This window comes from Pezoporus flaviventris, unplaced genomic scaffold (genome assembly GCF_033815535.1).
Source record: "Pezoporus flaviventris isolate CSIRO_AGI_PZ_B2104156 unplaced genomic scaffold, CSIRO_AGI_Pfla_v1 ptg000076l, whole genome shotgun sequence".
NCBI lineage: Eukaryota > Metazoa > Chordata > Aves > Psittaciformes > Psittacidae > Pezoporus > Pezoporus flaviventris.
In genome coordinates, this window is record NW_026892624.1 from 688,121 (window position 1) to 702,845 (window position 14,725).

Sequence of the window (14,725 nt, forward strand, 5' to 3'; positions counted from 1 at the left end):
AAATATATTTTTATCTTTCATTGTTACTCTATTTAAATGTTGATGCAAATACATGTCCTCAATGTTGCTGCACTTTGTTCTCTTAATACCAGTAAAAGTACAAGTTTGTAACTATGCTGATATTACCCTGAGAACCAAAAGAGAGAGAAAAGTAGGTTCCAGTTAACCTTTCTGCTCCCTAAGACTCATAGAGAATCATAGAATGATTTTGGCTGGAAGGGACCTTAAAGATCATCTAGTTCCAGCCCCCTGCCATGGTCAGGAACTCCTCCCACTAGACCAGGTTGCTCCAGGTCCTGTCCAACCTGGCCTTGAATACTGCCAGGGATGGGGCAGCCACAGCTTCTCTGGGCAACCTGGGCCAGTGTCTCACCACCCTCATAGTGACGAAATAATTCCTAACGTCTAATCTAAATCTACCTTCATATGGTCAGAAGTTAAAGCAGGGAGAAAGTACACATATACACGCACAGACACAGGTCCTGGCTGCAGTAGAAAGGGGCATGTATTACGCCTCCTAAAGCAAGTAACTCGAAAGCAAGTCCATGCTCTGCTGCAGAAATACAGAAACCTTTTTGTTTTTTCCATCCCAGTACAGCTTTTGTGGCAGAAAACCCGGTTTCCCAGCAAAATCCCACCAGGCTCTGCCGGCTGAGCTGAGAGCACCACCGCTCCCCGCCAGCACCGGCGCGCCGTGCCGGATGGAGGGATGGATGCATACACGGATGTATGGGAGAATGGATAGAGGGACGGACGGATGAATGGGGTCAGGGCCGCGCGGGGCAGCCCGGGGGGGGGGGGGGGGGCGGGCAGGTGGCGTCGAGGCGGGGCGCGCACGGCGCCGCCCCCGGTCCCCATTGGCGCTGGCGGTGGGGGGCCGCTCCGCGCCGCCCCCCGCGCACAAAGCGGGGCTGCCCGGCGGCGGCTGTGTTGGCGTAGCCATGCAGAGCTGCGGGCGCTGGCTGGGGCGGCTGGCGGCCCGAGGGGCGCCGCGGCACCTGCGGCCGGCGGCGGTGGGGGCTCCGCTGCGCTGGGGCGGCGGCGAGGCGGCGCGGTGCATCGAGCAGCTTCTGCCGCGGCACGATGACTTCTCCCTGCGGCACATCGGGCCGCGGGAGCGGGAAAAGCAGGAGATGCTGCGAGCCGTCGGGGTGCAGGTAGGTGCCCGCTCCGCACCGTGCGGGGCGTAGGGTCGCTCCCGGCGCGGGAAGTAACTACAGCGTACGGTCTGCTCTTTGCAGAGCGTCGAGGAGCTGATGGATAAAACCATCCCGGCCAGTATCCGACTCCGGAGGCCGCTGAGGATGGATGATCACGTCTGTAAGTAACCACATGGTCCCGAGTACTCCTGGACCCCCTTTCCCCTGCTGCCTCTCTCGGCGCCTTCCGGCCGCCCGCGCTCGCTGGAGGGACTTGGGGTGCACTCCCCGGAGTGCCCCCGCTGAGACGTGTAGTGGACAGACCTCCCCGCGCAAGTGAAGTGCGGGGTAAGTCTTTAAGTAAGCGTAGCAGTACCAGAACCGACACTTCAGTCTTCACAGACTAACTTGGTAGTAGTTCAGCTGCTGCGCTTCTTGTGCTCTTGTCGGAAATCGGTAGGAAAACGTGTGTAGCAGAGCGGGGCTGCCCAAAATCTGCTTTTGAGCTCAACTGCTACAATGCTTTCACTTTGTCTCAGGAGTTTGATATGGAAGAAGAAAGTCTGGCTAAAAATCGTCCCGTTGGTGTGGACTGTAGCCTCAAATGGGCCACTGTCTTCTGTGGGCTTTTTTGCAGGATTTCTTTGTTTTCTGTTGTTGGGTTCGTGTAGTGTCTTCCTCCTCCTGCACACCCCCAAATGTGCACATTTTAATAACATTCAAAACCTCTGTCTCTCTATAATGGATACACAGCAGAGTAATGGCTAGCGTTTAGAATCTGTCTGAGGAAGCAGCATAAACCTGCAGGAGCACAAAACTTCTGAGCCAGCAATTGTGGCAGTACAGTACTTCAGCAAAACGCTGCGGGAAACTTGAAATGATTTGATGAGGTTTTAGATATTAGCATCTTTAAAAGTCAGCAATCACAGCACAAAACTTCTGTCTGCATAACTGTGATGTTGTAGGTATCTGTGAACATGATGCTGGAAATCCCGTGAGTGAAAGAAATGCTTAACATGCACTGTAGCTAAACAGTTCCACTGAAACTAACAAAGCCCTGGGGCCGTTCAGGTGGTGCAGTCAATTGCATCGGTATTAACTTCGTATTCGCACCATGAGTCTGTGCCCGGTTTGCAGGAAGGTTGACCCCTCTTGCTGGCTTTCTTTTCACTGCTCACCCATGCGCTGTAATGTGAGTGTGAGCTCCAGGCCCGCAGCTCCGGTGAGCCTCCTGGCCAGTTCAATCTGGTTACTCCGAGATGACATCACGGGAGAGAGGCAGCGCCACAGCGAACGGCCAGGAAAACTAGAGCCTGGAAAGACAGACTGTAGCTAGGGGGAATGCAGTGTTGACTGGAAGTTTCTACTTCCAACATGTTTTATTGGTACAGTGGTATTTTATTTCTTGGTAAATACCCATCCTGTTAAAATGGGGATGGGGCTGGTGAAGTGGAATTTAATCATTGCTTTCTGCCTTTATAACTGATGAAAGTATTGCTTGGCATGTTTTCCTACAATTAATGTATTTTAATCAAGGTACTCTCAGACTGATGAATGGTTTTCACTCATCCTCAGAGGAAAAAGCTTTTGAGATTATTGTGTTTTTAGGTGTGTAAGAGAGGTTAAATGTAGATTTTTCACTAATTACTTTTTAAAAACCTGTCTTTTTTTGTTGTTGTTTTGTTCTTTCTATTTTTTTCCCTTGGTTTTTAAAGTAGATGATAGTTTTGTGAAGTTTTACATTATTAAAAAATACATAAAAGTTATATAGTACAGTTGGGCATTGAAATACTTGCACATTATTGAAAACTAAACTGGTGATGTCAACCTAAATCAAAACTGTGATGCAGTTTATGTGTTCTCATGCTGATTTGCATAGCAGTTTTGAAGTGGGTGTCTCCTACATTGCTGTGCATCGGTTGATGTTCTGTTGTATGGAGGTTCTCACGGTGCAACAGGACCTCATTAGCTAGCAGTGTATTTAGCTCACTGGCATTTTTCTCCACTTGTTATGCTGTTCTTGTTCCCTTAGAGTAAACTGTGAAAGAATGTGACTGTGATGCAGTTTCACATTGCATGGCATGCAACAGAGTTTTCAAAGGAGATGCTTGCATGAGGTACAGAAAACCCTTTTCTGCACAATGCTGCATTTTTTTCTGCAGCCAATGTGATGAACTATCTTTTGTAATTTAATGCGTAGATTTTTGCCACTAGTTCTCCACTGCATTGATAGCAGAATATTCCACAGCTTATAAAAGTTAAAAGCCTCAGCTTAAAGCTCTGCAACTTCACTTTGAACACTGTTGTCTGACTAAAACTTGCTTCCTTGTTAATGTATCATTGGAGAGAACACTGTCTTTCTTCTGATCACCAGTGTGGGATTTCTTATGTGAGTATGATATATTATTTCTCTGTCATACCCCTTCTGTTAAAAGGAAATAGCAAAACTAGGGAAGTTTCATGAGGACTATATTCTAAACAAGTTATTTTTATTTGTATGAAGACAATTTTCTTCCCACTATCCCCCAAACTCATACATGCAGTGAGAGAACAGGGCAAGGCAATTCAAAACATGTTGTTCAACCTGTGCATTCACAAAATTTCTAATATGGTAATTCCTAGTGGATTATCTATGCACTTCCACTTTTCTGTATAACTTCAGTTAAAAAAAGTAATCGAAGTAACTCCAGAGAGCAGCTGAATGAATCAACTGCGTTCAAGCTACTCCTTTGTATTAGGAAACACAGTTGAGTTTGTACTGTAGTCTCATTGAAGTCAATGATTACAATTAGAATTAGATATGCATGCCCAAAAAACTGTGCACACACCATGCATCTGAGTGACTGTTATAGGTCTCTGCAACTATATTTGTGGGTTATTTTATACTTTTATAGCTTTAGGCCTCATCTCTGGTGTGTACATTTGGTGTATATCATCAAATTTTGGTGTGGCAGTAGGAGAGCTTGTTTGCAATACAGGTCTTTCCCTTGTAATGTACAAGTTGTCTAAAAGACATAAAATCGATGGCTGTGTGTATGCAATAGCTGAATAGCTGTAAAAAAAAAAAAAAGCCAACCAAAAAACCCTCCTCTGGATGCAGCTTATATTTAAGGGCTGTTTTAAATTGTATTGCATATTCCATTACTCATAAATAAAAACTCATTACAGTAGAAGCACAATCTTTTTGTACGTGTTTTGTTTTTCCTAGATGTTTTAGCATAGCCCTACTCTTCAATGGAAGAATTGAGCTTTATTACTTCCCCGAAGGGGAATAATATAGTAATAATAACATATGGAAAAAGAAAGCCTTTAGCCTTAACTGGGCATTTATTTTGCTTAGGTATGAATGAAAAAGCCATTCTGGTAAATGCTAAGCTTTGCTGGTACAAGTGCATCTACACTAGAAATGCTTTTTCAATAGTGTCCTGGGTTCAGCAGTAGCAGTCATTTTTCTCCTTCTTGGTAGCTGGTGCAGTGCAGTGTTTTGACTTTCAGCTTGGGAACAGAGCTGATAACCAGGATGTTTTGGTTTGGCCAAGGACTTTGTGAGCCTCATGCTCTGCCAGGGAGGAGGGGAAGCTGGGAGGAAGCAGAGACAGGACACCTGACCCAAACTGACCAAAGAGGTATTCCATACCACAGCACGTCATGCCCAGGATGTAACTGGGAGTTAGCCGGAAGGGCTGGGAGACTGCAGGGTTGGAGGAGGTATGGGTCGGTGCTTGGTTGGGCTGGGGGGGGGCGAGTTATCAGTTGGTTGGTGGTGAGGTGTTGTATTCTCTTCCCTTGTTATTTCCTTTATCATTATTATTATTGGTGGTAGCAGTAGTGATTTGTGTTATACCTTAGTTACTAAACTGTTCTTATCTCAGCCCGTGGGAGTTGCATTCTTTTTGATTCTCCTCTCCGACCCTCCGGGAGTAGGGGCAGGGAAAGAAGAGGGGAGGAGTGAGTGAACGAGTTACCTGACTGGGTTTAAACCGCGACAAATAGTTATTAGTGTTCCTGTATTGGTAAGTCTTCTTGTACAGACATAGTCAGTGATGGAGGAGAGGAGCGTAACTTCTGCTAAGAAGTTTCTGAATCGAGTTGCTTCTTTCAGTATGTAATATGACGGAAGTATCCGTGTTCCTTTCCTGAGCTGAAAAAAGATATTTGAAAAATGCCTGCTGCCATGAGCCCACACTGACAGTGTTGCAAAGCCACCTGGACATGCCACTGAAAGCCAGTAGGGGCTGGCTTTCCCTAACAATAAGTTGCAGTCCTGTACCTCACTGATTCTGGAAGGGGATTCTTTTACATTCAGCTTTTTCTGCAGATACAGTTAAGGGGAAATGTTGTTTTGGCATGTAATTTTTGCTCAGTTACTATTTACAATAAGGTTAGGCATTTGTTTGGTACTTAATTGTGATCAGCTGCTATTACAGAACTTTTTTCCTGCTGTCACAGTAAGTAAGCCCAATCAGCTTTTCTTTGGGTATTGAAGGTGCTTTAGCATGTTTGCAGTGATTGACCCACTTGAAGTAAGAGAACAGATCATCTTATATAAAAGTAATCCTCTTTCTTTTATCCCTGCAAAGCTACTGTCTACCTCAGTCGCAGTTGTCCTTTCAATACTGCTACTGCATGTCCACCTTTATTTAATAGGTAGGCTTTGTACATACTTATGCAGAAACAATTTTTTAAATTCAGGGTTTAAATTTAAAAATGAGTCTACAAGCTCTACCATTTCTACATGCCTGCCCCCCCCCCCCCCCCCCCCCGATATTCCCAGTTACATTCTCAAATTTTAGAATTTATAATCATTAGTTTATAAAATCTGTGTAAGAACTTCTGCTTTGTTTTAAGTAAGCCAGGGTATAGAGCAAATCAGAGGCTATTGATTTCCATTACTCAGGAATGCAGCTCTTTATGGGTTGTCTTCCTAAAGGCAAGCTGTGATGAACTACTAGGCAGTATAAAACATTAGGAAAGGAGCCTTCATCCCAGGTCTCTTCAAAGAGACATGCCAAATGCAGAGGTGTGTCTTTGAGCTATACTGCTGCTGTTGCCTTCATAGTGACCAAAGGAGTGTAAGTAAGTAGTGTGCCCTCCAGCATTTCACCATCCTCACTGAAACTAGTAGCATAACTGTCTTCACAGTAGCTACCTGTGAAGTATGTATGTAATAATACTAATATATTCGGTGTTGGGATCTATCAGCACAGCTCTTCTAGGTGGGATGTGGCTCAGCTCGTAAGCTTAACTGCTACCTAAGCTGCCTACAGCCTCACTAGCTTTTTTGCTTTGTGCCTTTAATCAGTTTAGAAACTGGTTTATTTCAGAGAAAATAGCAACACAAGTGGTAGTTTATTAGCTGTGTTAGCTGAGAAATGGCTCTGTAGAAGAACCATCCACTCAAGCAAACAAAGGAAGTGCTATCTGGCACATACTACAGTATTTGTGGTATGTGTTTACTTCAGAAATCACATTTCTAATGCATTTTTGTGTGTGACATTGGGCTAGTGTGCCTTCAACTGGATTTGGAGTTAAACAAGCAAATTTGTTACCATTTTCAAAAAGCGCTGATGTTTGAATTCTGCAAGAATACAACCCTCCCTTTCTCAAACTGCACCCAAACTGTCCTTCATGAAACCTTTGGATTGCAAGTGGTAGAGGAAGATCTCAGTGTTAAAACTCTTACTTAAAATAGAGAAACGAGTGCACCTGGAATAAACTGTGTGGGAGGAATACTGGAAACCAGAGCTGCCCAGCAGTTTAAGAAACTTTGCCCTGGACAGTGCTGAGTTGAAATATAATAAACACATGACTCTTGAGTCTCCAGAAAAAGTTGCCATTTACTGAAAACAAGAAATTAATCTTTATACATTAGATCTAACAGTAACACTGAGTAAAAGGCAGAGGAGAAATGAACTTTGAAGTGAGAACTGAAGATCAGTAGAAAAATAACTTTGTGGAAGGTATAATATAACTATGGAAGACATCAATTGAAAACCAGATTTTTCTTTTTAATTAATGTGTACATGGAACACAATAATAGCACTTCAAGTAAAAGGAAGAGGGAGATCAGTTTTGAAATCGGAGCTGAAGTTACAATATCCTTTTTTATGGCTGCAGAAGAAATTTAAATTCCAGAGAATCAAAATTCTCTACCTAGAGAATTATTTGCTACCAGATTCCACAGCATTAACTGTTTTGACTCGATCTATCTTGTTGGAGTATCTTGTGGGGAGAATTAAGTGTCGAGACCCAAGCTACTCTGCGCTGGTGATCTCTAGCCTTACATTAATTCCAAAGTCTGCTTTTCCAGCTGCAGTGCAGAATGAACAGAACTTGGTGCAGCTTCGCCAATACAGCAGTTTCCCAGGTCAGACTTTGGCGAGGGGGAATGAAGAAAGACATACTTCCCTCATCTAGGTGCTTTGGTGTCCAATGACACCCACATCTGTTGGGTTGGGCAGATGTATCTCCCTGTGTAATCTTAGGCAGCTTACTGACCATCTTTCTGCATCTGCAGATACTAAAATTCTTGGTAAATCTTTCCCTTTGGCAAATGTTGGGTAACTTTATTCATTGACTACTAGGAACAGGTTGACTGAATGTGATCTTTGCACAACCTTCAATACACTGAGAAGTATGTAGAAGTATGACCAAAGACTAAATGATAACTGGGGAGGGAGTGCAAATGCTTTCTGTCTGAACACTTCAAAAGCATTGTGTTGTAATCTTTCCAAACTAAACCAGCAGATTCATTTAAAAATTAATCTTAAATGGAATTTCTTAAGCTAGAAATACTGTATTTTTTTAACAGGTAAGGCATACTGAAATTGAACTAAAAGAACTGCTCTGTTTTATAGCTCCTTAGGGAAGATGCAAGAAAATGAAGTTCTTTAATACTAAGAAATTACTCCCGCGTGCTTGATTTGAGCCCATTTTGGGCAAATATAGCTTTGCTAGAAACACTGAATCATCGTTGTGGATTGCTGTGGCGTAATCCAGTGATGATTCTGCAAGGTTTAGCTAATAAAAGAGTGCCTTCTGAGATACATCTTAATGTGTGTGCAAAAGACCAAATTGTATATGGCATTAGCACAGAAAGGGCTCCATAAGCCATTTGCCTATTGCTGTTTCTCTCACTTTTATTTCCACATTGGCTGAGACCCTGTTATTATTCAGTTGTTGCATTTTCCAGAATTTTGGAAGAATTTAACTTTCCTGGAATATTTTACCAGCTTGTTATTTGATCTTTACTTTTCTTGGTTTGTGCTTTATTCTGCTACTGTATATACTTGCCTCACTGATGTTACTTTTTTTTTTTTTTTTTTACACAGGGGTGCATGGCATTTAGTTAAATACTGTAGTTTTCTGAAATAATTTCTTTCAATTAGGTGAAAGTGAAGTCCTTGAAACTCTATACAATATTGCAAGCAAGAACAAGATATGGAGGTCCTATATAGGCATGGGTTATTACAACTGCTCAGTGCCTCAGCCCATTGCACGGAATTTGTTGGAGAATGCAGGATGGTAATGTGCCACGTTTTCTGTTTAAATGTATTTGTATAAATATACATTTAAATGTATTTGTATAAATATACATTTAAAGTTTATCTTATGAATGACCACAGAAAAAAATACCCCAAACCTTTTTTTTGTACTAGGACTTTCATGTATTTGATACTGGTATGCATGCTACTGTGTAGGAACTGTGTTGTTCATGTTCAAGCTAAAGAGGAAAAAGAAGACTTTTGAGTTCAAAAGGTGTATTTTCTGTAAGATATTTAATTAATTTTTGTGATTTCTGTTCACAGCTCCTATTTATTATAAACTAGAAATAGAATATTTGTTTGCTTTAAAGAAGTATACAGATCTAGCTCCTAAACCAGAGAAATTCTTTCCTAACTGCTGCCAAAATTTAAACTGCCTCACTCCTCTGTTGGTCTCTGCAATTTGGGGTGAAATTAGTTAAATACTATGCAGTACTTTGATTATGGTTTTCTTAGGAAGAAGTAAGAAGCCTTTAAAATTTTAAAGGCTTTTCTCTTGGTATATATTTCCTGATTTAATTCTTTTTTTTTTCCTTTTTTTTTTTTTTAAACCAGAGGCCTTTAGGAGCTCAAATGTGTATCTATAAAGAATATTCTCATCTGAACAAATGATTTGCTGGTGCTTGAAAATATATATATAGCATTACTTGATAATTCATTTAGGAAAAGGCTGAGAATATTGTTTACATCACCCACCTGACACTGCAGGTTCCTGGGACAAGCAAAAGAGCGGCATTTCTGACTGAATTGAATTTGAATGTTATCAGTTTGGCAGTGGGGTTCTTTTTTGTTTGGTTGTGGTTGTTTTGGTTTAGTTTTACTACTTAAAAAGGAAAATATTTTAATGCATTGATTCATAACTTATGCATTGATTCATAATTTATGAACAGCATTAATCTAAGCAATAATGGGGTTTTGTCTCTTTATGGACTTTTCCAGACAAAGTCACTAAGGCTTGATTATAAATACTCATTTAGCATTGACATTTCCCTAAAGAACAGTAATTCAGAAATGATACAACAGAAGAACTAAATTTAATGTGGAGTCTTGCTTTCCAACACACTGAGGGCCTCTTGATACCCTGCATTGTCTCATTTGATTTAGAAGTTCCCTTATCTCTAGCCTGTAACATCCTTTTTTATGTACCATATTAAAATAATAACTGTCATCTGTATTATTGAGTTTTTAATTTAATAAACCCAAGATTTTCTCTATAAATATGTATAAAAACCACCAACCAACCAATGAGTCATATTAGTCAGTGTAAAAGACCATCGTTACTTAGATGCTATATTTTTTGAAATTTGGATTGCCATAAGTAGGTCTATGTATCTGTAGACCTTCAAGTCTATATATTTTTAGACTTGTCTGCTGTATTTGCATCTCAAAATTTTTAACCCTTGAAAAAGGTGCACTGTTTGGACTGAAGGAACATATGCAGTACGTCTATGCAAAGTTTTATTTGGCCTTATCCCCACCCACTTCTTGCAACATATGGAATCAACAGTGCCACAGTGCCACAAAAAAAAAAACCAAATGCTCTTTTGCAAGAGGCAAAACCAAGAACAGTTAAAAAGTAAGCAGACCAAAATTAACTGTGTATTTTTAAATCCTAAAAAATTACATAGTGTTAATGAAACAAGTGGGAGAGTCTGTCCATAAATCTGTTCTCGCAGTGTCCAGTAAAGCCAAACTAGATGGCTAAAAGCTAAAATTCTGGATGGCTAAAGTGAAGGCTAATCTGTTTGCTTGAAGAGGGTGTAGGTGTGTGCTCATGTGTGCAAAAGCAATTTTATGGACTTTAGGGAAGCTGTTTGTTTAGGAAATCCAACCTATACTGAGTGTGTGACGCTTTTCATGCTAGCACATTTCACATTGCAGCTCCAAGGGAGCTCCAAGGGCTTATTGTTTCTGATCTGTCTCTCACATGGCTCTTGGTTTCTCACTGCTTGGCATTCCTTAGAGCAAGGCTTCTATTGGTGTACAGTGTAACTTTACAAAAGATTGATTGTGCAAATCTATGAAAATGAAAGTGAAGGACTTGTAGTATTTAGGACACTTGGACTTATTAGAAGGAGTTAAACAGCAAAGGGGTGACTTTCAGGAGGAAACTGTTTAGAACAAAATTTATTTTCAACTGAGAATGAGACTACTGACCCACACTGCTTTCTTTAGAAGATTACCACGAAAGTCTTCCCAAATCTCAGATTCTGGGGAAAAAAAAAAGAAAAGCTCAACACTGATGGTGTTTCAAAACTCCTAAAACATTTGGACAATGATGTGTAATATCTTTGTTCACAGTAAAAGCTGAATAGCTTAATTACTATGTGATAAAACTGTGACCAAAGTGCCACTAGTAAGTGCCTGGGAAGTCAGCATTCAGGAATTTCTTGTACTGGTAGCTATAGAAAAGAATAGGCGTACTTTTCTTTAAAGCCTGAATCCCAACGTAATTACTTCTGTATGCATGAAAGAAGCTATTTCAAAACACTTGCTAGAATTTTTCAGGTAACTTTTTCCAAAGAATACCTTGAATGAAATATAGAGAACAAGCAGAGAAATTTCTGTTGTGGACCTGAAATGCTGCATTTAAAATTCCAGGGATTTGACTTAGTTACAGAAGATAGAGGATAAGTATCCTTTACTTTTGATACTTTATTTCCTTTTGGTCTTGGTCACCAGCTGCTAACAATTTCTTGATCCTAGCAATGTGTGACTAATAATTCCATGCTGACACGGGGTGGAAGTCTTACAAGTATTTTTCATACACTTCTTAGTTGATATTAGAAAAAGTACTAGCCTGATTTTTCCAAAGAAATAAGTAGCAGGCCAATGTGTAACTTGCTTTATCATTAGAACATATCAATTCTAAGATGCTGCAGAAGAATTTATTTCGGGGCACACCGCCAATTATGTGACTTTCAGCAGAGAGTCCTGAAGTGTATGAATACCTGCCATCTGTCTGCTGGAATGGATGCATAGTCCTTATTCTGCTGTGCCCCATATTAACATATTCATTAATTTATTTTCACTTCCAGTGTGCTGAGCTCTTTCCCTTCTAGCACACCAAATTAATTCTGTGCCCTGACATGAATATAAATGAAGAGCTGTGGTTTCAAAACTCAGCTTACATATAGTGTTCTTATTAACATATATGTCAAAACAGTGTAGTATTTAGTTTGGGGGCTTAAATGGATAAAAATACCTATCAGGTCTTAAAAATCAAGGCAGCCTTTGAAGTCACACTAATACCATACAATGGAGCATGATGTGGAGGTCTCCACAGAACAGCTCACTTGATTTCTTTGCCCCAGACATTAAATATGTAAGAATAAAGTACTTGTGCCAAGGACACCTGCAATCTTTACACTGATATTGTAACTTGTAAAACTTAGTAGCAACCAGCACATATCCACTGTGTTCTGAAAATTATGCACAGCATGCAAAAAGCTGATATAAACATTATGCAGCTGGTTTCTACATGGTTACAAAATGGATATAGAAAGCTGTACTAGCAGCTGTAAAGCATGCCAAATTGGCAGTAAATTCAGTGTTTATGCTTTGAGTTGAAACTGGCATGTCTCCATGCCCTGTCATAAGACTATTCAGCTTTCTCAAACCCATGGGTAAGCTCCTGTTTTAGGAACACCCTTATAACTGCTCTTCAAAGGTGCATAAAGTGCCAAGCAATGCATCTGGAACTCTACATACAGTATGTCATTTGGGAATTTTACAGGCTAGATGGAGCCGCTTGCAGCTGGATGGCCCTCGTTACACAGCTTTACTCTAGTATCTTTCTACACTGCACTATATATATATATGTGCATATTTAAATTAAATACACCTTTTTTCTTAGGTTTTGTTTTCATTTTGGCCTTAACAGTCTTAGTTTTCCAGTGTTGTCAGCTGTATGATTTTTTTTTTTTCTGGTTCATGTACACTCATTTTAAGTTCTGCTTGCAGTCTGTCCTACTTTGAGTTCATTTCATCTTATTAATTGTAGGGTCTCAAAAAGAACCCTCTGTATAACTGGCAATCCAGATCAATTCTAGGTCTGCCATTGCAGGAGATGAGTCTTGCAGATGTCTAAAACTGCAAAACATAATTTACAGGATAAAAATATTGTATTGATTATGAATACATTAACACTCCAGAGTTTCAATCGAAGTATAGCAAAAATTGCTGAGGAAGATAGATTTTGTTTGAAAAAACTTCAGTTTTACTTCTGAAAGAAAACCCACCTGCTTTGTATTAAGAAATTAGGTATCATTATAAGTCATAGGTACTATTATAAGTCATAGATATTATTGACTGTACACCTACAAATACTAATCAAGAGCTAGTTCACTGAATATTCCTTGGTAATGGAGTTTCTGGAATCTCTGCGTGTGTCCTGGTTTTGGCTGGGATAGAGCTAATTTTCTTCATAGAAAGACAAAAAAAAAAAAAAAGGAGGTTACTTTTGAGGGGAGCAACATTATGTGCAGCCCAGGACATGGTCCCATTTGTGAACTCTGCAGTCAAGTATATGAGGATAAGTAGTTTAGTGTTAGACTTGGCTAAGAAGCAGGAAAAACCTTCAATATTGGAGAAAATCATCAATATGTACCTTATTTGATATAAAGTTATGGCCTTCTGTCTCTGTACTGAATAGTAGACCTGAGAAATTTGAGTAGGCATATCATTTGAATTGACAGTAAATTCATTAGCATCACATTACACAATGAGTTCACTTCACTTCTTATGTTCTTCTTTCTAGCTCTTCTATTCTCCAAGACTTTTATCCTACTTTCTCTTTTGTGTTACTATTTTATTGCTCCTCTTATCTCACTTTATACCACAGGTTCTGCAACTTGTTCTTAAGAAAATCTTCGTTGCTCATCTATTGACTTAACATGTTGAGCTTCCAAATACTTCGGTCTCTCTTTAAAGACTATACATTCACCTGTAAGCGTTTTTCAAAAGTCTAGAGCTTGCTTCTGCCCTTTCAGGAAACAAACTGTTATTTTCTTCTATTGCTAGAAAACAAAGGCCATGAGTGTTCCCACTTACCACTTGTTTCCGGCTGCTACTCTGAAATGAAACTTGTGTAAATTCTGTCCTGAGCTACCATTAAATCCAGTACACAAATTTCCAGGAGGGAGAGGATACTCTGATCTCTGTTCTTGCCTTTCATCCCTGCACTCCCGTTGATTTGTATTTCTGGACTGCCACAATTAATTGTTTCCCATAGAATGTTGCTTTTTTTAAGGAATTGCTTATATTGCCTTTACTGTTTTATTCTGCAAATGACAAGGTAAGACTCGCACCATCCTCACTTCCCTTCACTAACACATGAGGGAACTCTCATTTCACAAGAAGTTGTATATTTCTCAGCTTGATTCTGTGAAATGTCAAGTGCCTTTCCTCCCATAACAGTGGAGAAAACTTGGCAAGTAAAAGGCTTCAGAAGGGGTATTGAAAAATAATGGCAATACCTAGATGTGATTGTACTAAGTATTTTCATTCTCTCACACTCAGCACCCACTTGCCCTATCCCCTCCCCAAGATGCACTTATGCTTTTGTTTTAAAAGTAATTTCTCTTCTTAAAATGGAGAAATAGATTTCTCCTGTAAAAAGCCAAGTCAATAACAGAAGAAAAAATATTCTTAGGCTTTCAGGCCAGTAAAAAATTACACCCATCTAAAAATAACAATTTTATAACAAACTTCCCTGTCACTGAATTATGTTTTATAATCTGTTTTTCTTATGACACAGTTTACTTACATATCACCATAATTCCATTACACATTATCTTCCTAGACCAAACTCAGACTTCTTTTCTTACAGGGTTACCCAGTATACTCCTTACCAACCTGAGGTCTCCCAGGGCAGGCTAGAGAGTCTGCTAAATTACCAGACTATGGTGTGCGACATCACAGGAATGAATGTAGCCAATGCATCTTTGCTGGATGAGGGGACAGCTGCTGCAGAAGCCATGCAATTATGTCACAGGTACTGTTTAAATGTATGGTTAAATCACAGGAGGGAGGAATTCCAGA

General features: G+C 40.1%; 1 protein-coding gene across 1 annotated transcript in view; it reads left to right on the plus strand.

Moving 5' to 3' along the window:
- The first annotated feature begins 912 nt into the window (after positions 1-912).
- Positions 913-14,725, plus strand: part of GLDC (glycine decarboxylase) — a 42,949-nt gene continuing 29,136 nt past the window's right edge. The window contains exons 1-4 of the mRNA XM_061473098.1: positions 913-1,157; positions 1,242-1,320; positions 8,528-8,663; positions 14,514-14,678. Coding sequence (XP_061329082.1) covers positions 942-1,157; positions 1,242-1,320; positions 8,528-8,663; positions 14,514-14,678 — 596 coding nt within the window. The 5' untranslated portion in view covers positions 913-941. The remainder of the gene's footprint in view (positions 1,158-1,241; positions 1,321-8,527; positions 8,664-14,513; positions 14,679-14,725) is intronic.